Raw genomic sequence first — 26,338 nt, 5'->3', positions numbered from 1 at the left:
ACTCGGCGTTAGGCGAGGCAGGTGGGCTTAGAAGGGCCTTTTCAAAAAGGGGGATGGCTGACCATTGGACAGGCCTAGTTCCCAGGGTGCAAGCGGCCAGGATGCGCATTGCCTGCGCGACCCACGCCAGCTCCGCCGAGCCAAACCTGGCTCTCGGGGCTCACCAGAGGCCCAAAAGGTGCTCAGTCAAGGCTGAGAGCGCGCTGGCAGCCTACCTGGGCCTTGCCTAACTTTCCAGAAATGCAGGGGCACTGAAGGGGGCAGTGCTGAGAGGGGCACTTTCCCACTGAGGAGGCGGGCGGAGCTTCTCCAACCACCCCGCGGGTCACAATTAGTGTGTTGGGTTATCTGCGGAATGGCGGGAGCTGCAAGACTCTGGGGATCCTCAAAAGCCAGACTTAAAGAAATAGAGGGGGCAGTGGGCAGGGGGGCAGTGGGCAGGGGCCCACGAAGACGCAGGCGAGCTGAGCGCGGGATACTCATCTTCCAGGAGTCCACTAAGAACACCTTGGAGGTGACGACTCCGCGGCCCGGTTCCTTTCCCCGCGCGCCCGCAGCCTCCGCCGTAGCCGTCACAATAGCTACAGCTACAGCCGCCCGCCGAAGGGCACACGGCTGCAGTAGCAGCAGCCTGACAAGTGTGATAAAATGATCTTCCTTAACTAAACTCGTAAAGCACTGGGCAATAAAACTCAATCTTCTGTAAAATCCAATTAAGTCATTATCTGACTGATTGTATCTTTAATTGAAAACAGAAGTGACAGTAAATTTCTGTGATATATCAGGATCAATCGATACCGCTATACGATTCAGCCCCAAGAAGTGATTTATAATGTCAAACCTATATAGGTAACTCCACATTATTCTCTCTAAAACCACTGGTGGATGAAATTAAGAGTAAGTGCATTTAATAAAAAACAAGATGGTCAGGTTATTGATTACAACAGATGGGGGTGAAATCAAATAGATGTTTTCAAAGCACAGAGCGAAGAAAATACAAGTAATTTCTTTTTTCCTGTTTAATACCGCTCACCAAATATACACACAAGAAAATTCAGTCATCAATAACATTTTTATTTCAGGTACAGCTGCAACTAAGCAGAACAATGAATTTTTTTTAGACTACTTTCATTTCAGGATGGCTTCTGTTACATAACAAAGTACTGCATAGCAATTTTTAACAAAATAATGAACTCAAATCTGTAGTAACTTTTAAAGATGTACTTATTTCCAAATCAGATTACAACCTAAGGTTACAACAGTCTAAATTGCATCCATTTTTTTCCAGTAGTGGAAAGAATGTATGATGAACTAATTCTACACCACCACTCAGGAACGCTGCATCACTAAGGTCACTTTAAATTGCACTGTTTTCAAATTACACCCTTTACCAAAAACGCAGCAATTTTTTTTTTACAGGCTTTAATGTTTCTGATTGTATTTCAGTTACGTTTTGGATTGGAAGGATGGGGTGGGGCTATTTCCAACAGCAACACACACAATATATCCATTTAGCAGACTTCTTAAAAATCACTAATTTGACTGCTCTTTTTTTCTCACCCATCAGGTAACTTGGCTAAATTTATATCTTTGCAAGTTTTTAAAAAATACTTAAAAAAAAAAAAACCCTAAGGCACCTAAGATTTCATTTTAAAACTAAAAGTAACATCTAATTATGACTCATTTAGAGGCACACAAATGGCTTCACTTGAATGAATTATCTTATTTCTTGAAAACTACATGAAACCAGTGTCATTTAAAAAATGAACACTATTATTTAAACTCTGTGAGCAAAACACTGAAATCGTGCAGATGGTAGTCACAGACCCTAAAGTATTACAAATGTGTTACAGCCTCTGGACTAAACTCTAAGGAATATAAACCAAACACGTTCTCAACAGTTAAGATAGTATGAGTCAATGCAAAATATTAACAAACCCCATGGAAAGTGGAATAAGCCTGTTATTCCAAGTGAACCGCCATCGGCAGCAGGCACTGCTCACTCGTCCTCCTCGATGACAGGAGTGACTGTGAAGCTGCTGGGCTCCGACACAGGCTCACATTCGAGCACTGCCTTTGTGCTCTCGTTACTAATAGGAGAGCTGCTGGAGAGGGAAACCAAGCCAGAATCTTGACTGCTGGGCGGCGAGAATACTGGGAAGTGAGGGGAGAGAGAAAGGGAGAAGAGTACGTTAAAAAAAGTGGCTGGTCTTTATACATTCAGTATTCAATTAGGTTACAACAAAGAAAGTGGCGCTCTCCATTTCTATTCTGAGTTGAAAGTGTTTTTATAGACACTCATTAAAACCCCTAGCATTTCTTTAGAATAAAAAAAATAGTATTCTACACAGTATACCTATTTAACGAAAGGAGTAAGCTAGATAGCAGAGTTCCACTTTAACGTTCATTAAAAAAAACAAAACAAGTCGGCTGCATCCTCTTTGGGAAACTATTTCCACCCTTCACCGGACTCCTCCCCTTTATGCAAAGGATGCTGATGAAACTTGTCAAGTGATCCATCTGACAAATTACCCCAAGCAAGACTCCACCCATGCATTTCCACCATGACAGGTAACCCACCCTACTTTTCCAAGATACAGCAGATGAAGTTGATAGGCTATTAACTTTCCTATTATTCCTCATGGCATACCAGGACAAAGACGGGGGGAAGGGGATGTCAGCACAGATAACTTTTAAAAAGTAAAAGGCAGTAAATGGGAGAGAAAATTTTTAGAAACACAAAAAAGTAAATAAATTACATCACACTAAAATAGAAGTCAGATACAAATTGTGAAAGCAAATCTATGAACATAAAACTCTACTGGAAAACGCACATTAAATATGAAGGATGCAAAAGTAATAATGTGTTAAGCAACTTTTGCAACCTTAGCAGCCACAGTAGATAAAAAACTTAAGCAAAAGGGTCTCTGACCTTCTTAACCTTAGCTGAGTTTAGATCCACCCCCAGAACTCCCTTCCTGCCTAGTGTGAATGTAATTAAGGGGAAGCTGCAGTGGTAATTTCTCTCCTCATTAACTTCCTGATTGGTTTCAGCCTCAGGATTCTGCCGGGCAGTAGTTTGTCACCAATTCCAAATGGCCAATCGTTAATACTAATGTTTGTGTAACTAACTGCCAGCATCTGCCACGGCTTCTTGTACAACAATAATGGTGAAAGGGTACATTAGTGCTCCTGTGTTAATTCAGCTTGTGTTCATCAATAGGGAAATCTATGATGTAATTAGCAAAATGCATTGGGAGCTGAGTGCTGAAGTCATTTGTAGGGAACTAAATCATAGTAGAAGCTGTACTGGGTCCTGATGTGTTTGCCATCAATACTTATTATGTTTGGAATTTAATAAGGTATATTACCATGCTGAAAAGAGACCTTTTTACAACTGAACACTATTTACGCTTGTTATGGGTTTGGAAAAGGTTTGCTGCAGCTAGTGGAACCACACAGAAATAAAAGAACAGAGCTGCGATTTAAGAAGCAGACCCTTAACCACTCCACTGGACCAAATTATTTCAGAAAGCCTCCTTCTTCCAGTGTGACATATGGGGTAGACAGATAGACAAATGGATAGTTTTGTACCTCAATATCCAATAAGGAAAGAGATGATCTGAAAATTCAGTAAGTGAATAAATTTGAAAAACAATTTAGGCAATTTTCCTGACAAGCAGTTACTTTTTATATTGATAGATTTGTTTAGTCTTTAATAATTTAAATAAAAAGCAAAGGGTAAGTTTCTAAGCTTTAAAAGATAGGAAAATAATTTTTTTTAATTTAAAGGGAGTCATTAAGTAGTATTTTAGAACAAAAAAGCATGCATATGCATATATAAATATAGCAACCAAAACTAGGAACCTAGGAAATCTGAAGCCTTCATCTTATTAAAGTTCATAAAAGTATCTTACTTAATTTGTATTGTTATATGCATTTAAATTCCCTGCAAATCCAAGGTGATTCATTAATTGTATACATGCACCTGGCTGTCATACATATATATACAGAGAAATGTTTTCCAAAGGCAGTAGACTGCTTTGAGATCTCTCCAGTTACTATACAGATCTGGAGAGCCGACTAAGAGCTTCCTGGAGAGTCCGTGAGTTAATGTCCCCATCCCCACCCCAACCAGTGACAGAAGTTTCTCTGTATAGAAGCTATGGGGAATAACAGTAAACATTGCTGACTACTACCTGGATGCCACACACATACTTCAGTGAGGTATTTCACTCTCAAACCATTCACTGAGAGAATTACTCTCCCTGTTTAACATAGGGATCCTGTGCAAGCTGTCAAGGGCAGCGCTGTACCGGTTAGTCTGACTCTGGCATGCGCTGGCCCCTGCACCAACCTTCTCCTGGGCACACATTTCGGAACTGGCCGCTGAACCTTCCCAATCCCTGTGTGAGTTTAAGGAGGCAAAGCAACGGACCTTTGCCAAGCTGATGCACAGGCTGTAAAGGAATAGGTATGTGTTCTCCCAACATGTTCAGAGCCCTGGGCCTGTTTCCAGTTAGCCGCTGACTGGGAGACGCTCTCTCCTCATTTAGCCAACTTGGGACTAAAAGGGAGGAGTGGAAATTTTGCAAAAGAAAGGAATTTGACAATATCCCCCTTTTGCTCTAACCTGCCTTATGAATATTTTCTTAGAAAATATTCTTGCGAGTGGGGCCACAAAGCATGCAGAATGTTACCTGCATGGACTAGGGGGGGTCCAAGCATACTTTTAAAGCATGACTGCACTCTAGAGAACATGTAAAACTCACCCTGTTTTGAAAAACAGCTGTATTTTTACAGTGTTTCTCCACTCAAAATTTAAACCCATGTTATTTTTATGTTTGTTCAAGGCTTAGCATTGTTTTGAAAAAATAGGCTGTTGAAGTTAGAGACAGTATCTGTTTACCTCATTTTTGTAGAGCACCTCATAGAGTTCTAAGTATAGGAAAAGATTTAGTGTGTTTTTCCTTAGTGACTAATGTCCAAAATCACTTTTACTACCATCCTTAAAGATCGTCCCTCAAAGGTACCTTCTCCATTTTAATGCAGTTTCCTTAAACCTTTGGAAGGAGAAGGATAATAGTTGACTATTGTAAATTATTTTATACCAATTAAAAATTCAAAAATCAAAATGATGCTTTTCGCTCTTTGATTCTAAGGGGCCCTACACAAGGCTAATTTCAACTCAAAAGTCTTGTCTTAGTTCATTTTGTAAAAATGCTAACTCCTAGCGTCACAGTGGCACTGTGGGGGAACAGATAGTATTGGTAGCACTAGAAATTGGTTCAATCTTTCTGGACAGCAATCTAGTGACATGTAATAAGAACCATAAAGCTGTTCAGCCCCTCTGACCTGGTAATTCCACTCTGGGGAATAACCCCAAAGAAAGAAAGAATAATTGACCCTGAGATGCTCAACACACCATCAGTGAAGATGTTAGTGACTAGCAATGCTCTTGTGCTTGGGGAAGGGAGGTGGGGCCAGCTGCACTGGGGTTGGGGGCAGGAAGCATTCACAGGCAATAAACAATTAAGGATTATACTACCCTATAATCATTGATAGCCTCCCAGCATTTACAGAAATGGAAGAAATTACTTCTGCACACCACAGCAGAGACTGAAAAGGAAAGAAAAGAAAAAAAGGAAAACTTGCCAATCTGATATTTTGTCGTGTAATGAAAGGTGGGTAAACCCTCCAAGGCTGACCCTTGTCTGAACCAGCAAATCTAGTATCTGTTTTCTCTCAAGAAGCCTATTTGTCTACAGAAGCTACTGGGATGTTCTTTTATTATGATTTAAAAATAAACAGAAAACCTTACACAGGATCATTCTTACCAATGAGGGGAAAAAACACTTCAAGATGATTTTGATGCCATCTAACCACGAGTATTCTTTTTGAAAAATATTTATACTGTCAAAAAAGAAAACCTGCTTTAAAACAAAACAAAACAAAACACTAAGCGCTAAATCTTTTGACATTGCAAAGACCCCTGACTTTTAACTTGAATGATCTGTTGGAAGTCAATGGACTGGAACGAGTAATTCTCTTCCAGTGATGTGAGAAAACAGGATATTCATGCTTTAAAAACATTTTTCCTTCCTCTATATGTTAAATACTATTAAACTCCTAAGAAACCATTTTAAAATAAAATACAAGTGGCATTTTTCAGTTGTTAGCAACTCTTCATCTAGATGCTGACTGCCAAGGCAGACAAAATTGCTGGCCTCTTCAGTTTCCTAGAGTTTGTAGGCATAAGAAAGAATCTGATGAAAAGCTGATGAAAATTTCTTAAACAACAAATTCTTTCACTTCATGACAATCATAGTGTTTGGAAATAAAATCATGTGCAATCAATACCACTTAGCATATATTTAATGTTTCACAATAGAACTCTTTTCCAGAGTAGAACTGCTGCCCTTCTCACTAACATTTAAAATAATTAGGATTATCTTAGCTGTCTGAAGCTTGGCAGGTTCAGTTTGTACTTTCAAATAGCATTAATTCTTGGCACTCAGAACAAGGGATAAAAGGTAAAGATATGAATGGAGATCTTTATTCCACCTGATCTATCATGGATTAGCTCATTCTTTTCCAGTTCATGCCTGCACTCTAGTTAAGAAGAAGGCTGAGCTGTAACTGATGTAATTAGAAACCACAAGCTGAGAAAAAAATAGCCCTTTGGTAATCTCCTCCATTTACCATAAATTTACTAAAAAAAAGTAATGATCTTTGAAACAAATGTGTTTTTCCCCCAAGTGCAATTAAAGAGTAGTGATGAGAGAGTGGAGTATAGGATTGTGTTTTCCGTAACACCATATCTTAGTTATCAGCTTTAAAATCGAATATCGGTTTTGAAGGGGGCTAGCTCTGCACTTTGCATACTGTAGAGAGAACTGGCCAATCACTGTGAATGAAAGATCCTATAGATGGAATCAGGTAAATTATCAGTGCTTCCTCTTTGATACAACTATCACAACCTTTGCAAGCACTGGGAAATAGCATACTTTAAAAACTAGGTGAGCTTAATAGAAAAGTACATATTAATGCAACATTACCTCTTTCCCTCTAAATTTCATGTAAAACATAAGGTACACACAATTCACAAAATAATAATAGAACAATTTTTTAACTCTCAAAAGGAACAGAAGCCAAGCAAGCATCCTTCTGCAGCACGTCAGAGGTTGGGGGAGCACTGGCCTGGGAGTCTGAGAACCTGGGCTCACAGTCTGGTCCTACTGTAGCTGCAGATTAGTTTCCCTGCTGCTTGTGAAACTAAGTGATAATGCACCCATCAAACTTACTCCCTTCCCCACTTACAGAGTTCAACTGATAAGCAAAGGGAAGAAGCCTTTTTTGTTTATATTAACATGGTATACAAAAAGGGAAGAGAAAGAAGGGGCGCATTCAGCCTTATACCCCACCAGGGACTCAAGCAAAATCAGCTCAGGGCCAGGCGTTCCTTCTCCAATGCCACCTCCACCCCACCCAGGCCCTCCTGGACCAGAGCATGGCAGCTGGTGGGTCCCCAGTGCCACCTCCACCCCACCCCAGCCCACCCCTGGACCACAGCATGGCAGCTGATGGATGGGTCCCCACATTCCCTGCTTGTTTCATAGAGGAGGTCACCACAAGCAACTCGCGTCTCAAAGCCATGAATAATCAACATGTCCATATGGCAGCAGCCCTACCCTGATAGGGGCCCAGCACCCTTTGAAGTACCTCCTCTCCCCTCACTCCTCGCCTTCCAAAAAACCCTTCTTGCGTGTCAGCAATGGTAATGCTCCAGGCTGCTCCCTTGCCCCCAAACTCAGACAGTTGTGGCAACTTTCCTCCCACTGACATCTCTCCCTAAACCCTCTCAGAGGTGAGCAACCGTGCACACGAGGGGCTGACTCACTTTTACTGACTCAGTTGCCTAGTCCCATCCAGGGGTGCCGCATTTGGTGATATACGCAATCTAAACAGCCAACGTCACTCTAAAACTATGTTTTAACCAAAATATATTAAGTCTTAACACCTAATCATTGGGTGGCTTTTAATTCCCTTTAGTAACAAGATCCTGCAGGAAACCCACAGACCGTCAGACTCTTTGCTCTCCTCTCTTCTCCAGTAAAATGAACACGACCTAGACTTTTAAGAAAACTCCTTTTGTACCCGGGAAATTGTTTAAGCATCCTGTACCCTAGGTTCCCCATCTGTGAAAAGGGGGTAGTAACAGATAGTTGTGAAGATTACTGGAGTAATGTTTACTCAATAAATATTAGTTTCCTTAATTCCTCTGTCAGCTATCTAAATCTCCATGTCTTACTGCGAGAAGATTCTTGCTTTTGGACGCACCAGAATCCTATCAGGATGTAGCGCAAGGTCTGTTTACTCCAGGTCACACATACATGTTGCCTTTTTGAGAGAACCAGGAACACATGTTTACTGTGTAACAGCCAGAGCGTCACATCCCAAGAAGCAAACGACCTATTCCTCACTGGCACGGGTCCTTTGTTGACATCAGCTCTGCCTTTTTCGATCTTTTTGAGGAGGGAGGTGAGAAGATGGCTGGCATCAAATCAAACACCAGAGTGTCTGTGAACATGCTTTATAAACCAAACAGAAAATAGCGTTATTATCCCATGATCAAGCAAACCATCCCTTCAGACTAGCATTTGGAGGAAGGAAGAATCTGTGGTTTTTGAGCCTAAGTTTGTCATAAAAGTTGGGAACTCTGGGAAGTACAAGGCACAAGTGTCAATGTTTCCAAAGAAGTACAGGTCTCATCTGCTCCTAATCTACAGTTACTGGGTTCCTGGAGCCCTGTCAGAACGAGGCTTGGTTCTGAGGAGAGGAGAGCAAAGAGTTACCCCGTGTGTGGGTTTACTGCAGGATGTTGTTACTAAAGGGAATTGAAACGAGGCATCCCAGAAACTGTCCCTAGGTCAGAATACAACAGAGCAGAGGGGTCAGGTGTGTGGGCTCCGGAGGCGGGCTGTCTTACTACCTGAAGACCCTGGACAGGTCCCTTGAAGTCTCCATGTCTCTGCTTCCTCATGTGTAAAATGGGATAGAGTAGAGCACTTAGGAGAGTTCTGCACAAGGTGTGGGGCCCTATTAAGTACTACGTTCCCCCCGTGGTCACCCACACGTGTGGTGCGGTGACAACCACATCTCAGCACCTGATGCTGTCTGAACTTGAGCCCTGTACTTAGCGTCGCTTCTCAGCACTGCTCCCCCAATCCACTTCCCTAATCCGCTTCCGTTGTCTACACCTGCCCCACCCCACCCTACTTCATCTTTCTTGAGCTTGAAGAGGCAGCAGTCAGAAATGCAGGCTCCTTTCTGGGAGACGGTTTTCCCACCACACTCTGCACTCTCGGCAGGAGGGCTGAGGGAGGCCTGCGTCTGGCTGGCTCCTCTCACTTAGGAGGACCTGTCAGGCTGGGCAAAGCCCAGCTCCTACCCCTCAGCCAGGAGCAGCCACTGTCTGAGAACTGTCCAGAAAGACCAGGAGCTCTGCCATCGACACTGGCACCTCAATAAACACCCTGTGCCTCAGTTTCCTCAACTGTAAAAGAAGGTAATAAATATCTCACAAAGTGGCTTTGAGGATCAGGGAGACAAAACAGTTGGTAAACCCTAAGGGTCTATACACTTGTTACTCATTTTCTCTGTCCCCTCTCCTCTGGCAGAAGCCGTTACTCTTCTCTAGGAAAGAACTGTGTCTGTACTCCATTATAAATTAATAGGATTTTTATTAAACATTGGTTGAGAAAGGAAAAAAAGTGACAACACACCCAAACACCTCTGAGTGTTCTTGGACAAGTTTCAATTCCGACATGAGGGAGAGTCAATGATTGCTTTCTTCATCCCTCTTTACACACCAAAAGACTGAAAGTTAAGATGAATTCCAAACTAAAACCTGAGCCTATTGTTTGTGCTTTTCATGGCATCATGTATAGGCCTTCAGTGACACTTAACCATTCCTGAGGCTGGGCCAACAGGCAAGCCGACTCCACTGAATCCGGCTAGGGCAGAGAGCCAGGAGAACCACCCGGAGGCAGAGACACAAAGTCCACAAGGTAAAAGACAAACCTCGGGAAAATGGAAAGTGAGCTGAGAATGTCTACCATCCATTGTCCAGCACAGTGCAGAGCACATAGTGGGTGTTTAATAATGGATACATGAGTGAGAAAAACGATGGAATTTAGCCTTCACAAGACACACTACAACCACGAAACAGGACTAACCCATGCATGCACTGGCAAAGACAGTCTCAAATCTAAAACCAGTTTAAGGTGGCTGGGTGCGGTAGGTCACACCTGTAATCATAGCACTTTGGGAGGCCAAGGCAGGCGGATCACCCGAAGTCAGGAGTTCAAGACCAGCCTGGCCAACATGGCAAGATCCCATCTCTACTAGAAATACAAAAATTAGCCAGGCAGGCCAGGCGCGGTGGCTCACGTCTGTAATCCCAGCACTTTGGGAGGCCAAGGCGGGCAGATCACGAGGTCAGGAGATGGAGATCATCCTTGCTAACACGGTGAAATCCCATCTCTACTAAAAATACAAAAAAAATTAGCCAGGCATGGTGGTGGGCGCCTGTAGTCCCAGCTACTCGGGAGGCTGAGGCAGGAGAATGGCATGAACCCGGGAGGCGAAGCTTGCAGTGAGCCGAGATCACGCCACTGCATTCCAGCCTGGGCGACAGAGCCAGACTGTCTCCAAAAAAAAAAAAAAAAAAAAAAAAATTAACCAGGCATGGTAGCACATGCATGTAATCCCAGCTACTCAGGAAGCTGAGGCAGGACAATCACTTGAACCCGGGAGGCAGAGGTTGCAGTGAGCCAAGATCATGCCACTGCACTCCAGCCTGGGCAGCAGAGCAAGACTCCATCTCAAAAAACAAAACTACAACAACAATAAAACCAGTTTAAGGAGTTTAAAGTACAAGTGTTTGACTCAATTCTGCCTGTAGTTACTACATAGTGACTCTATGCAAAGCCTGGACACAGAGGCAAAGGGAAAAGCAGCATCAAACACACCCTCTGACAAGTGGTGGCACCAGGACCCTGTCTGCCCAAGCCAAAGGCCAAAGACCCCAGCTTTTAGTGCGCTCCTCAGGGACTCTGTGCAATGCAAATGAGCGCTCGGATCCACATATAGGTGCCATGAGTGGGCTGGCCACATACATCACAACTGCATTTGAAAACAGAGTTAAATATATATGTGATCATCTCAGTAATGAAGGCAGGCTAGGCAAAGAAAATGCTCTATGAGTTGTCTCTGAAATAGACTTGGCATTTGATTCTGGGAAAGCTGTTTTCTCAGATACAAAAGGAACCAAACCCATACGGTAGGCTGTGACATTTGCCACTCTACAGACTAGGTTGGCTGTCCAGATATTTTGCAGTAGGAGAAATTTTTTTTTTTTTTTTTTTTTTTGAGACTGAGTTTTGCTCTTGTTGTCCAGGCTGGAGTGCAATGGCGCAATCTTGCCTCACCGCAACCTCCGCCTCCCGGGTTCAGGTGATTCTTCTGCCTCAGCCTCCCGAGTAGCTGAGATTACAGGCATGCACTACCATGCCCGGCTAACTTTTTTGTATTTTTAGTAGAGACGGGGTTTCTCCATGTTGGTCGGGCTGGTATCGAACTCCTGACCTCAGGTGATCCACCTGCCTCGGCCTCCCAAAGTGCTGGGATTACAGATGTGAGCCACCGCGCCCGGAGCAGTGTGAGAAATTTTTAAAGCAGCCTTGCAGAAGAATCACAGATGCTCCAGCCTGAAAGGGTAAGATGTGATGGAAATCCCAACCTTGATGGGCATCTCAAAGCTAAGAAAAAGGATTACAGTTTTGGAGTCAACACCACTGCCAGGGGAGCTGGTCACAAATGTCAACACTGCCTTCTCATCTAGCGCTCCAACGAGCTTGATTTCCTATCTAATCCATAAACCGCAGTTAGCCTTTCATTTTAGATTTATATAATCTCTGATAAAACACAATGTTTAACAAAATATTTATACTTAGGATGTGCATCTTTAGCTATATGGTTTTTAGAAAGTCTTTCATTTAAAAATATTCTGGGCCAGGCGTGGTGGCTCACGCCTGTAATCTCAGCACTTTAGGAGGTCCAGGCGGGTGTATCACCTCAGGTCAGGAGTTTGAGACCAGCCTGGCCAACATGGTGAAACCCCATCTCTTCTAAAAATACAACAATTAGCTGGGTGTGGTGGTGTGTACCTGTAATCCCAGCTATTTGGGAGGCTGAGGCAGGAGAATCCCTTGAACCCCGGAGGTGGAGGTTGCAGTGAGCTGAGATCATGCCATTCATTCCACCCTGGGCAACAGAGCAAGACTCTATCTCCAAAAATAAAAATAAAAATATTCTGACACTTTGCAATTAAGTGGATATGAAAGTTCCTAAAGCCATTTCTCAAGTAGAATTTGTATAGAATTTGCAGCTTATAATTTGAAAATAAATATTGTGGCCCAAATGATATGCTAGTAGCACGGTAGATAGAGGATTGCATACAGCAAATTATTTTCTCTTTACTACTAGGAGACTCATATTCTTCAAAAAGCAAATATTAATACTATTTATGGTGAATGTTACATGTAAGACACAAAACTTCAAAGTTGGCTTATCACACTATGCCAACTATTTCCTTCTGTTTCTTTCTAACTATAACCAGCACTAATGAAAATTTAAGATTAGTACATTATTAATATTTTTGTCTTTTTTTTTTTCTTTTTTTAAAGACAGAGTCTCGCTCTGTCCCCCAAACTGGAATGCAGTGGCATGATCTCTGATCACTGCAATCTCCGCCTGCCGGGTTCAAGCGATTCTTATGCCTCAGCCTCCCAAGTAGCTAGGATTACAGGTGCCCGCCACCACATCTGGCTAATTTTTGTGTTTTTAGTAGAGCCAGGGTTTCGTCATGTTGGTCAGGCTGGTCTCGAACTCCTGACCTCAGGTGATCCACCAGCTTCGGCCTCCCAAAATGCTGGGATTACAGGCGTGAGCCACTGCCCCCAGCCCAATATTTTCTTATAAAATAGAAGGAGGAAGCAAATACCAGGACACATCTAAATAGAACATATGTCAATTGAAAAACAATCAAGATTGAACATTTTAGGCATTTCCAGACAGAAGAATACATGCCTACTCAAAGTTGCACATGTTATTTTACCGCCTAAAGACAACACGGCCATCATGGATGATAAGGTAAGTTCAGATTACAGAAGCAAGTGCACACTCTTTAGGAATGGCTCACATTAAGGGTGAAGAGAAATAAGAAAGTAACAGCACAGACTGTGTACGCTTTTCTGAAAGAATATTTCTATACATTGCATAAGACTCCAATTGCTAAAATTCTTTAACATATATATTTCTTAAAACATTTTTGTGGTTTAAATACCTTCTGTCCAATTAGCCCCAAGAAAGGACTTTAACCCTAAAGAGGTTTAGTCTCTAGGCAACATGAGGCATTCAGGAAGTGTTACTGTTACTGTGCCGCCTTCTCTCCAGGTGTTTATGATATTTTTAATTGTCTCAGGACAGGTGAGCTCATGTTCATGTTTCCACAGATATTTTAGTCTCCCTTCAAGAAAAGATGTTCCATTGGGTATGGACATAAAGATGGCAACGATCAACACTGGGGACTACTGGCGGGAGGCAAGGGTTGAAAAATTAACTGTTGAGTGCTATGCTCAGTACCTAGGTGACAGGATCACTCATACCCCAAGCCTTAGCTTCATGCAATATGCTGAGGTAACAACCTGCACATGAACCCCCTAAATCTAAAATAAAAATTAAAGGGAAAACAAAAAAGGTTTTCCTTTTTCTCCCTAGTTGCAGCCCACCTGAAGCCAAACTTAATTGCAGCCTTTCTTAAGGGGCTTCTCAGAACCACCACCTATGATCTCTGGGTGAGACGATCCCAGAAAGGGTCTATTGGTATTGGGTCAACAGACAAAGGCACTGAACTTAAGAAAGGCTGGCAGTTATTTACCAAAGCATGAGACAAATTTTTATTTAATTCTTTCTTCCCCTGGTCAACGAATTGGTTTCTTCCTGCATCTGGGTTTTTTAACTTTTACATTTTTCATTGTAATAAAATACACACAGCACAAAATTCATCATTTCACCATTTAAAAATTGTCTGTATGGCCTTTTAAATTTTGGGTGTTTTTTTTTGGTTGTGGTGGTCTTTTTGTTTTGTTTTGTTTTTTTTGAGACAGGGTCTTGCTCTGTCTCCCAGGTTGGAGTGCAATGGCTTAGTCATAACTCACTGCAGCCTCAAACTTCTGGGCTCAAGTGATCCTCCTGCCTCAGCTTCCCAAAGTGCTGGGATTACTGGCATGAGCCACCACAACTGGCCCTTAACCATTTTTAAGTGTAGTGTTCAGTGAAGTATATGCATTTGAAGTACATTCACAACCATTGCCACCATCCATCTCCAAAACTTCTTCATCTTCCCAAACTGAAATTCTGTACCCATTAAACAATAACTGTCCATCCTCTTCTCCCCTCAGCTCCTGGCAACCACCATTCTACTTTCTGGCTCCATGATTTTGACTACTGTAGGTACCTCATATAAATGGACTCATACAGTATTTGTCCTTTTGTGTCTGGCTTATTTTACTTAGCATAACCTTCTCGAGTTTCATCCATGTTGTAGAATACATCAGAATCTCCTTCCTTTTAAAGACTAAATAACATTCCATTGTATGAGTATACACCATTTTGTTTATCCATGCATGTACTAATGGTCATTTGGGTTGCATCCACCTTTGAATAATGCTGGTATGAACATGGGTGTATAAATATCTCTGTGAGACCCTACTTTCAATTCTTTGGGGTATTTACCCAGATCAGAACTGCTGGACCATATGGTAATTCCATGTTTAATTTTTTGAGAACTGCCATGTGGGTTTCCACAACAGCTGTATTATTTCACATCCCCACTGGTAATGCACAAGGGTTCCAACTTCCCCACATCTCAGCAACACTTATTTTCTGTTCACTGATTTTTTTTTTAAATGACAGCCATCATAATTGGTGTGAAATGCAGGATTTAGTTTTTTGCTGCTCCATTTTTTTTGAAACAGGGTTTCATACCCGTAGCCCAGCTGGAGTGCAGTGGCACTATCACAGCTCACTGCAGCCTCGACTTCACAGGCTCAGGTGATCCTCCTACCTCAGCCTCCCCAGTAGCTGAGAATACAGGCATACACTATCATGCCTAGCTAAGTTTTTGCAATTTTAGTAGAGGCAGGGTTTTGCCATGTTGCCCAGGCTGGTCTTGAACTCAAGTCACTCACCTGCCTCGGCCTCCCAAAGTGCTGGGATTACAGGCGTGAGCCACCATACCAGCCAAGTTTTTTGCCTCTTTCATAATAATCTTTTCCTTCCTTTCCTTCTTCTTGCTCTCCCTTAGCCGTGACCTACTGTCCTGTCTCTATTTTATTACACAGTAATGCTGGCAAACTGGCTACGGTCAAACTCCCAGAAAACTTTCCCCGTGCTCACGTGTAACCTGCTGGTCACCAATGCCAGTGGTCTGCCCTGCTTTTTCCTGCCCTCTCTCAGGAGCACCGGACAGGTGTCCATGCCCTACCCTCTCCCTCCTCCCCAGTCCTCAGGCCACAGTACTCTCCTCTCTCCAGGCCCTCCCCACTCCACTGACCACCTCTTCTCTAATCCAACCCTGAGCACTGACATTCTCCAACTGCTGAACTGGGTTCTCTTTTGTCACGAAGGGCTTTAAATATCACGTCCTTGCCAATGACTTCACAATGTATACCTCTTTCCCTGACTTCTCACTGAGCACTATGTCTGTATTTGAAATAGCTAATGAACAGTTGGGCGCAGTGGCTCATGCCTATAATCCCAGCACTTTGGGAGGCCGAGGCAGCCAGATCATGAGGTCAGGAGTTCAAGACCAGCCTGGTCAACATGGTGAAACCCCGTCTCTACTAAAAATATAAAAATTATCTGGGCATGGTGGTGCGTGCCTATAATCCCAGCTACTTGGGAAGCTGAGGCAGGCGAATCACTTGAAACTGGGAGACAGAGGTTACAGTGAGCCAAGATCGTACTACTATTACAGTCCAGCCTGGCGACAGAGCGAGACTCAAAAAAAAAAAAGCCCAAACAACAACAAAAAAACAAAACAAAAACAACCTGAACCTACCAACTTCTCCTCCTCCAACAACAAACCTGATACTCCCTCATCTCTTGGGTCTTGAGCTCACCCTCTTCTCTAGCCAGCTCAGACTCAAAGCTTAGACTACCCCACCTGCCTCCCACATCTAAGTAGCTGTACATCCTGCTTTCTTGAACTCTGCCATATCCCTCCTTTCCAATGACCCTGTCCCACCACACCCTCATCTGAATTCTGGCCCTCATCCCCTTGCACCTTCTCTGCTAGCATCTAGTGCCCTATCCGGTCCCTTCTCTCTCTGCTTCACTTTACCCTGGTGGCCATTATGCTTCCAAAAGCATGTCTCTGACATCTTTCCTAAATAAACACCTTTGGTGGTTTCTGCAAAGGTCCAAGCTCCCTGGCCTGGCATTTGAAGAGCAACCTGATCCTCCACTTCTCCCCTGCGCTTAAGCCACATCCTAGCCTCTCTCCTGCTCCAGATGCCTGCACAGACCTCTAAGGTCCCCTGCCTTTGACACTGAGTTCATGCCAGTCCCAGACTCTCCCCAATCTCCACAGCTTAACACTCAACTCAAATGCCAACCTCCTCTAATCCCTCTAAACAGAAACAACCCCCACTTCTCTAATGCCCACAGTGCTGTACCTTTCTTGGGCCACTATCACTTTCACTCTCATTATGGAACTAATGACTCCCCTACAGACCAGAGGAAGGACCATGTTATGGTTCTATCTTTAAAGCCCTTTGGTGGCCACTAGCAAAAAGACTTAACATGTGGCCAGCACTCAACAAACAGTAGTTGATGAATAAATGAAAGATCACTCTCCTGAGACAAAGCCAGCCAATCTGTTTCCTAGACCAATAGTGATCAGCACCCTAGGTAAGTATGCACGGAAAGAATGGTGGAGAGGCAGCTCTGGCAAGAGAGAAGAGATGATTGCTGGCCCCACATCAAGGAAGGGACGAGGAAAACTAAGAAGCAGCTGCGGCAGCAGTGGAGAGGGAGTACAACAACAGAAGTGGCAACAAACCCAAAACCTCAAGAATGGGTCAGCCTCCTGCAGGAGAGAGAAGAATCCACTTGATAAACCTTCCTGTCATCAAAGGTTGGGGGGCAGGGGCCTCTGACAACTGCAAGAGAAGATTTTCATCATTTAGAAAATTCGTGTATGTGAAACAGATCATTTCTCAATGATGGCGAGTTAATGAGGCATCCCAAATCTACCCTTAAACTCAGTCCTTGGATGGGTATAACTAAACTCCAGACACTAACAGAAATATCAGAATGACTAAAGCTAGAAGACCAAAAAGATACACAGACTTTTTTCTTCTCCATAATAAAGGAGGCTTATTAAAGCTACTACCTTAAAGAAATAGATAAGGGGTGGCCATCAGATACGTTTTAGATGGATCATTATCATTATTAATTGACCAAAAATGTAAACATGATAAGAAAGCTTAACTCCACATATATAAAATTCTTCATCCAACAATGAACAAATCCGCATTCTTCACAGGCACACACAAAGCATTTATGCAAAATAACCATGTACAGTCCACAAAGAAAGTCTCTACAAATTTCAAAGATGTGTATCTTTCAAAACCTTTGAAGTCTTAGAGATTTAAGTCTATAGGCTATGACAATATTTCCTAAGGAAAAAAAACCTTTCAGCTTTAAAAAATGATCAACAAAAAAAAAAATGTAAATTTCACTGACTCTGCCTAATCAACACGCCAACATTTGGTCACAATATAATTAATTTCACCCTTAATGTTACTGTTGAAAGTATTTAAATGCCCAGGCACTGACTCCAACCCACACACTCCTCCCTGATCCCACATTCCGAGTAGATCAGGTATTTTCACACTTGGTTCATCTTCAGTGAAGACTGTAATTAAATCTTTAATTTGAAAAAAAGAGTGAAAGTCCAGCACTCACTGCATTATTGGCTGGCTTCGAAGCTCAGGGCAGAGAGCAGTCAAATAACAAATGGCGACCTCAGGTCTTTCAAGCATAAGTAATCTGCTAATTTCAGAAATTACCAGCTCATCTCAAAAGTGACCAATTTACACGTAAAAATGCTTTCCGCTGTTAGGCGCAAGCTTCCTGGGAATCAGAAATGTTACTTAAATTGCACAAACTCTCAGGTTTATGGGCTGCCTGGCCTTTTGATTACACCATAATTTAAAAAGTATAAATTTTAGAACATGTTTTATTTCATGTCCAAGATATTGGAAGAGGCCTCTTTGGGAGCCGAGTACTCCAAGGAAAACAATAACTACTGTTAGTCCCTTTCTTAATTTACCTCCACAACTAGCTAAAACTCAAGAATAAAAGAAGGCAGTGTGGTGCTAATTTGGTTACTTAATTCACAGAATATTTACTGAGCATCTGTTCTGTGCCCAGCACTGTTCTAGATACAGGGGATATGGCTGTGAATAAAACAAGGCTCTGTTCTCAGAAGAAAAACACCTGTAATCAGACACACCTGGGATTACGTTCTGGCTGGGTCACTGACTAGTTATGAGACCCTGGGCAATCATTTAACAGCTCTGAGCCTCAATTCCTCATCTATTAAAGGAAAACAACAATGTTAAAAGCTATGGTGATTTTAAAATATATACATAGCATAGCAAGCTCCTTAGCTCAAAACAGGCATTGAATGGACACTGGCCCCCTCCCTTCCCGTAATAAGAGAGCAGGTAATCAGCAAGTGCTTCAAACTGGCACCAGGGACTACCTGAAACAGAATCAGAAGAAGGTACTATTTTTTTTTCTATTATGTGTTTGACTAGTCCTCTGCATCTTCCTCACATCTGTGCTTCTTTTCTGTTCTTAGGTACCCTGTGCCCCTTGGTCCACTCCCAGGATCTTGTTTCTGTCAAATTACAACTTATATCCTCCCTCAATCTGCTCCAGAACAGTTCTATTCTTTGAGTATATTGCTTGGAGCTCCTCAAAGAAAAGCATTCAATTAAACTAATTCACTCAAGAGGTACATGCAAGCTCCATGCTGCCAAGCCTCTTGTTGATATTTTCATTTTAAAGAGGAAGCTTCCAGACATTGCAGAGATGTCATCTTTGGGGGCAGGGCAAATTGCTAAAGTGTCATCTATACCATTCAGTACACAGAATACACTGCTAGGTAAGTGGATAAATCAAGTTTTATTTTTACTACATCAAATTTTCATAATTTACAGAAAAGACACATTCTTGCTGATCAAGGTTACTGTCTATGTCTGGTCTGTGTTTCCAGCTTACCAGAGGCTCAGCCTTTCAAAGTGATTTACCAGTGAACTAATCTCAAAATCATCCTCAGTTTCTCTTTAACTCTGCCTTCCAGGAGCTTAACTGGAATGGAGTCCTTACAGCCAAACAGAAATGACTGGTATTTAAAGAAAAATACATATTAAAATACATTTATTTTTCTGCTAGCAGTTAACTCTCATGTTGTCTAGTGCTTCAGTGAGGCTCTAGAATTTAATTATTTGTCAGAAATTTTAATAAAATCAACTTTTAATTATTTCCATTAGCAAATATTACTAGTTGTAATACTGAATCAGATAAAATTGAGAGAAAAGGCAAAAGACACAAATATTAGCATTAGCTAACTAATATGCCTGGTAGTAAGGGGGATATACTTTTTATAATCCTAAACCAAGGTCATCCATTTATTTAAAAAGCACTTATAACTTTATGTATGAAAACAACTATGAAACAATAAAGGATGAAACATTTTCGTAGTAACAAAAAGTGACAGAAAAAGAAAGCAAGGATAAAAGGAAATCCAAGAAAACAGTCATTTCTGGAAACACTGTTTTTCACTTGAATTGTAGGAGTGCGATGCATTCTTTAACGAGTCGGGGCTCTGAGATGCTGGGGAAATAAAACAGGAATTCTTAGGAAGTTTCATCTACCAGCCTAAGGCAGGAGCTGGTATATGCTGACTTGGGGAAGCAGGCTTGTGAAATGAAGTTCAGCCCACATTACTTATTAGCATAATTATTAATAATAATTCTGTCATTCATTGAGCCCCTATCATGTTCCAGGCATTGTATTTTACCATCTTCACAAAAACCCTTTGGGGAGGTAGATATTAACATCCTTACTTGACAGATTTCAAAAGCAGACTCAGATTAACATGCCCAAGCTCACACAACTGCTGAGTCTCAGAGCCAGAATTTGTACTCAGGACCTGAATCTGGGACTGCCCACAAGAGACCACAGTGCATCACAACAAGCTTGCTGGTTGTATTCCTCACGCTACCTCCTGCTGACCCAGAGAGCCCTCTGCAGTAAGCTTTCCTCCTTCACATCCACAAATCTGTTGCCCAAGTACCTCTCTAGTATAGTCATGATTTTGTTGGAAAAAGACAGCTCTCAAATCTAAGGCATCAACTGAGTTGCAGGTTTGCCTTCTAAAAATGAGCTGAGCAAGGAGATATCCAAGAGACCCCAATTCCCACATCTTTCAATCCACTTTCCAAGCAGAAGAGACTTCAGCAATAAAACTACTATATGATCCAAGAATGCTTCTTCTGAGTGTATATTCAAAGAACTGAAATCAGGATCTTGAAAAGGTATCTGCACACCCATATTTACTGCAGCACTAGTCTCAGTACCCAAGGAATGCATGGAAGCAACCTACATTGTCCACTGACAGACAGATGAATAAGGACAACGTGCTATATGCATACAATGGAATATTATTCAGCCTTAAAAAGAAGGAAATCTTACTATTTGCAACTGAATGAACCTGGAGGACACTGTGCTAAGTGAAATAAGCCAGACACTGAAGGACAAGTACTCCATGATTTCCAGTTACATGAGAAATCTAAAATAGCCAAACTCACAGAAGCAGAGTAGAATGGCGGCTACAGGGGCTGAGAGAAAGGGAAAACAGGGAGGTGCTTAAAAGGTACAAAGTTTCAGTTACACAAGATAAGTCCTAGAAATCTCTACAGCTTGGTGCCTACAGTTGACAATATTGTATTTTATGCTTAAAAACTTGCTAAGAGGGTAGGTCTTATGTCAAGTGTTCTTATCATGAATAAACAAAATAATAAAGCAGACAGTAAGAAACTTTGGCAGGTGATGGTTAGGTTCATGGCACAGACTGTGGTGATGGTTTCGCGGGTGTATGCTTACCTCCAAACTCACCAAGTTCTATACACGCAATAAGAACAGCTTTCGGTATTGTCGATCATACTTCAGAAAAGTTTTTTTTGTGTGTTTTTTTTTTTTTTTATTTCCCCCCAAGAGAGGGTCTTGCTGTCCCAGGCTTCAGTGCAATGGGGCCATCATAGTTCGCTTGCAGTCTCGAACTCCTGGGCTCAAGCGAGATCCTCCTGCCTCAGCGTCCCAAGTAGCTAGGACTACCTACAGGTATACGTCACCATGCCGGTTAATTGTTTTTTTTGTAGAGAACCGCTTTGTTGCCCAGCCTGGTCTTAAATGCCTGGCCTCAAGGGATTACAGGTGTGAGTCACTGCCCCTGGCAAGTGTGTGTTTGTTTTTTGAGATGGAGTCTTGCTGTGTTGCTCAGGCTGGAGTACAGTGGCATGATCTCGGCTCACCGTAACCTCTGCCTCCCAGATTCAAGCGATTCTCCTGCCTCAGCCTCCCAAGTAGCTGGAAGTACAGGCACCCACCACCATGCCCGGCTACTTTTTTTTGTGTGTGCATTTTTAGTAGAGACAGAGTTTCACCAGGTTGGCCAGGCTGGTTTCGAACTCCTGACCTCAAGTGATCCATCCACTTTGGCCTCCCAAAGTGCTAGGATTACAGGCATAAGCCACCGCACCGGCCTGTTTTGTTTTTAAAGGGAGAGACTTTAAGGACCCATTGTGTGACTCGGTGGAGTAAATTGTTGGGTGGCCACTCATCTGTTTGCTGCCTGGCAAATTGTGAGTGTTTCAGTAACACAGTGTAAGCTGCTTGGTAAAATTCCAGGTTTTCTTTTAAAACAACTACTTGTTGCACAGCCTTCTGCGCCCCAACACAGCAGAGCACAGAGAAAGGATGGTCTGTCCCAGGCCAGCAGAGAGGCTTCCAACAGGCCGTGGAGAGGATGCTGACTTCCACAGACTCTAGGGCATCTAATGGTAGAGTGTGAAATGGAACCGTAGGGTCTGGGAATTTGAGAGCTACCAGACACCCAGATGTCAAAGAGTTTTCAAGAAGTCTTGTTTTTCCCAGTAGTTTCATGTCCCTCTGGAGAGGAGAGGAGAAAAAACGGGCCAAATAATCTTCCTCATATAAATGCTTTGCTTTTCCCTTCATCCGATTTAAGATAATGATGAGAAAAACTGTTCATTAAAGCACACTTTCAACAGAGGGGAGGAGGGGCGGGCCTGAGCAAGCAGGGGGTGGGTTGCAAGCAAGGCAGGCTCCACCCCACAGGCCTCAAGCTCCCCACTGTGTTCCCAAAGCTCAAAGCAGCAGCACAGGAGGCCCACATTCCCTGCAAATCCATACAGGTGTGTTTTCAGAGTAGATAAGTAATTACCCAATTCCACCTCATGTGACCTTCCGTGAAGTGAGGGTGGAGAAAATGAAAAATGAACTGATTCACCCCAGCGAGCTCCAGCACCTCCCAGTCAGCAGCAGCAAGGGCTCCTGGAACATCTAACAGAAACATCGCATGGCTGACCCCAGGCCCACTGCTGGGGGAAATCCATTCATCAAAGAAGCTAACACACAGTCCAGCTCCAGCTCAGATCTATGACTCCAGCGACAGGAAATGGTTAGTAGTACAATAATAAAACTTGACTTCAGACAGTATTTGTCTTGAACAGCTATACCGTCCCCTTGGGCAAGTCATCTCTGGGGCCTCAGTTTCCACATCTAAAGTGAAGGGGTTGGTAGGGAGGCGGAGGTTGCAGTGAGCCGAGATCACGCCACTGCATTCCGGCCCGGGCAACACAGTCAGACTCTGTCTCAAAAAAATAAAATAGAAATAAAGTGAAGGGGTTGAGCTCAGTGACCTCTAACTTCTCTTTCAGAGTTTAAATTCTATCATTTTGTTATGATTTCTCCAATCTCCATTTCTTTTAAGCTCTAAAGGTTTGGTGCCTGCTCAAAGTCAGAATAAATGGAGTACAAAACAAGAGTGGATAATTTAGCATTGAGTGATTACTTCTGAAGCAAGACATTACGAGCTTTCCTTCCTTAATAGACACATTAACATTTTCTGTCAATAATGGACTAGGCCAGGGGTGTTCAACCTTTTGGCTTCCCTGGGCCACATTGGAAGAATAATAATTGTCTTGGGCCAGACGTAAAATGCACTAACAACAGCTAGAGAGCTTTAAAAAAAAATCGCAAAACAATCTCATAATGTTTTAAGAAAGTTTACAAATTTGTGTTGGGCCACATTCAAAGCCGTTCTGGGCTGCATGTGGCTGTCGTCCCGTGGGTTGGACAAGCTTGGATTAGGCTCTTTCCATTTACTGGAATTCAGCCACTAAATGGGGTAGGGTTCAATTCCTCTATCCTTCGGCTGCTGTAGACGAGTTGCTTCAAATGACATGACAGCCTCTGCCTCATAATAAACTGCCAATCATGTAACTGGTCAAAATCAAATCATTACTTAAATCTGCATGATGAATTTCCTCACATTATTGGCTCTTTGGTATCTTGATGGGCACAGTCTATGAATCCAGTCCCTGCATTCCCTGCATTGTCAGGCACCGCTCTATTGTGTGAATCTCAATTACTGCCAGTGTAACCTTGCAGACCTGGACGTACACACCCATTAGCACAGAAAGGACATACTCCCCAACCTTTCCTACCAAGGAGACAGCACATTTTTTAGCCCAAATGGAAACACAGTTGTCCCCACACCATGTCAACAAGACAGCAGGGTGGAACTGCCTTCTGCTTTCTGGTTTTATTTTGGGGAGATCGCCTAGTAATGAGAAAGTAGCTACAAGGAAGGAAAGTCACAAGGCTCTTTACCAGAACCTCTGTTTGTACAAAAGCCAGCGTTTTTATGTGGAGATTGATTGGGATTCAGTGTGAGGTGGCTGTTAGGCAGAGATGGACTATGTCGGGGCTTGTCTTATGACCTGTGACCCACTCTTGTACTTTTCTTGCAGAGGGAGGAGACAGCCATGGTAGATGAAATGGTCCAGTTACCTGGCACTTCAGGCACTGCACAGATGCTGGCTGGAGCACTTCCCTTTACCACACTGGCTCTGATGGAAATGGAAATAAAAACCACCGCTAGACTCCATTTCCCATCCATCCAATAGACAAAAATGTACATGTTGGATAATACCGAATTGCTAGGAATACATTGCTGCTAGGATTGTAAATGGGTGCAGCCAGTCTTGGGGTTAATTTGGCAGTATTCAATACAACCTTACTTGCAGGCTTTCATCTCCCCAGAAAAACACCAGCACAATTGCACAAGGAGAGGGCAGCATTTATTTGTCAAATCAAAAAAAAAGAAAAATAACATGACTGCCCATAAATAAGGAAATTAACTAATAAACCATGCTCCATCCAAACTGTGGAATAGTCATGCCAGTTAAGAATAATAAAGTAGACCGACATGTACCAAACACGTAAGATCTCTAAGACCAAGCATTGAGTGAAAAAAGGAAAGCACTGAGGAACAATACATTGACTACGATACCCCTTATGTTAAAAAGCCAAGCAAACCGCATTTCTACAGAAACACATATCTGCATGTAATTTCATAGCAAAAGGTCTGGAACGACACACATCAAGAGTTTAGCTCTTGAGGCAACTGTTAAATAAAATGAGGGAAAAGTAGGCTATAACACAGTATTACGCCAAGATTACAACTGGCAAAATAAAAGTGTGTATTTTTTTTTTTTAAAAAAAGCAACTCATCGGAACTACAGAGAATAAAAACAGCAGTGTTCTGTTCATTTAAGAAAAAAAAATAAAGGTGTTTAACTATACATTGAGAAACATGTTCTGAAAAACCAGTTTTCCAGTTATTTCTGACTGCTCTCTTTTAAATCTCTGCTATTAAAGGTATTTTTTAGATGAATAAAAGTACAAAACACAGCAGTGTAGCAAGTTTCATCTTGATGAAAGTATGAAATGGCTGACTGGAAATTATTTTAAAAGACAAAAACAGGCCAGGCGTGGTGGCTCACGCCTGTAATCTCAGCACTTTGGGAGGCTGAGGCTGGTGGATCACCTGAGGTCACGAGTTCAAGACCAATCTGGCCAAGATGGTGAAACCCTGTCTCTTCTAAAAATACAAAAAAATTAGTCTGGTGTGGTGGCAGGCACCTGTAATTCCAGCTACTCAAAAGGCTGAAGCAGGAGAATCGCTTGAACCTAGGAGGCGGAGGTTGCAGTGAGCTGAGATCGAGCCACTGCCCTTCAGCCTGGGCAACAGGGCAAGACTCTATGTCAGAAAAAAAAAAAAAAAAAAAGAAAGACAAAAACATTAGAGTCTAGCTAGCTACACTGTTAAGACGAAGCACTTTATTTTCATTTTTTGAAAATGCTATTTTGCAAAAGATCTAATTTGTTGATAAAACTTGCAGTAGATTTCATTATTATTGTCAATGTGTTTTTATACAGCTCCTTCATCTAACACAGGTTTGGACAATTCCCTAGATTAAGTCGGTTTGTTTGGGGGACATGAATTTTGGGCAACTAGATTTACTAAATTATCTTGTTAACTTTGTAAGTGGTCACGTGCTTTCCAAAGCAAGTAATGGACTAATAGAACTAAAATATGCTATAGTGCCTATGTTTGAAACACCATAGAATAGTAATATTTAACGACAACATAACCTTTTATTATAAGCATTTGATATCATAATGGGTGCACAAATATAGTATTTGGAATAAAACACAATTTAAAGCACTTCAAAAAGCAAGAATCAGGGCTTGGTACCATTTACCCAAAAGAGGTTGTTACTTATAAATGAAGGCAACAGATTTCTGTTCTCAAAATGTACCTGCCACGCAAGGACCAAAATATCTGAAATTCCACCAGTAAAGATCCATTTCTTCAGAATAAATACCGATCTCTTTTTAAAATGCAAATAATCAGGAGGACCAAGACGCAAAATCAATTTTATTTTACCATGTTATTTATCAAATCGTTTTCTCTCAAAGGAGGGAGGGGTAAGAGGGGAGTGAGCTGCTGAAAACTGTATGTGTGCTTATGTGCTTATTGTGTGAG

General features: G+C 42.3%; 1 protein-coding gene across 2 annotated transcripts in view; it reads right to left on the bottom strand.

Moving 5' to 3' along the window:
* Window positions 1-1,037: 1,037 nt before the first annotated feature.
* Window positions 1,038-26,338, bottom strand: part of DMRT1 (doublesex and mab-3 related transcription factor 1) — a 134,703-nt gene continuing 109,402 nt past the window's right edge. For both annotated transcript variants that reach the window (XM_007969398.3, XM_073022171.1), the window contains exon 5: window positions 1,038-2,154. In XM_007969398.3, the coding sequence (XP_007967589.1) occupies window positions 2,000-2,154 (155 nt within the window). In that variant the 3' untranslated portion in view covers window positions 1,038-1,999. The remainder of the gene's footprint in view (window positions 2,155-26,338) is intronic.

Source organism: Chlorocebus sabaeus, chromosome 12, assembly GCF_047675955.1.
Source record: "Chlorocebus sabaeus isolate Y175 chromosome 12, mChlSab1.0.hap1, whole genome shotgun sequence".
NCBI lineage: Eukaryota > Metazoa > Chordata > Mammalia > Primates > Cercopithecidae > Chlorocebus > Chlorocebus sabaeus.
This window is presented reverse-complemented; position numbering and strand designations above follow the sequence as displayed.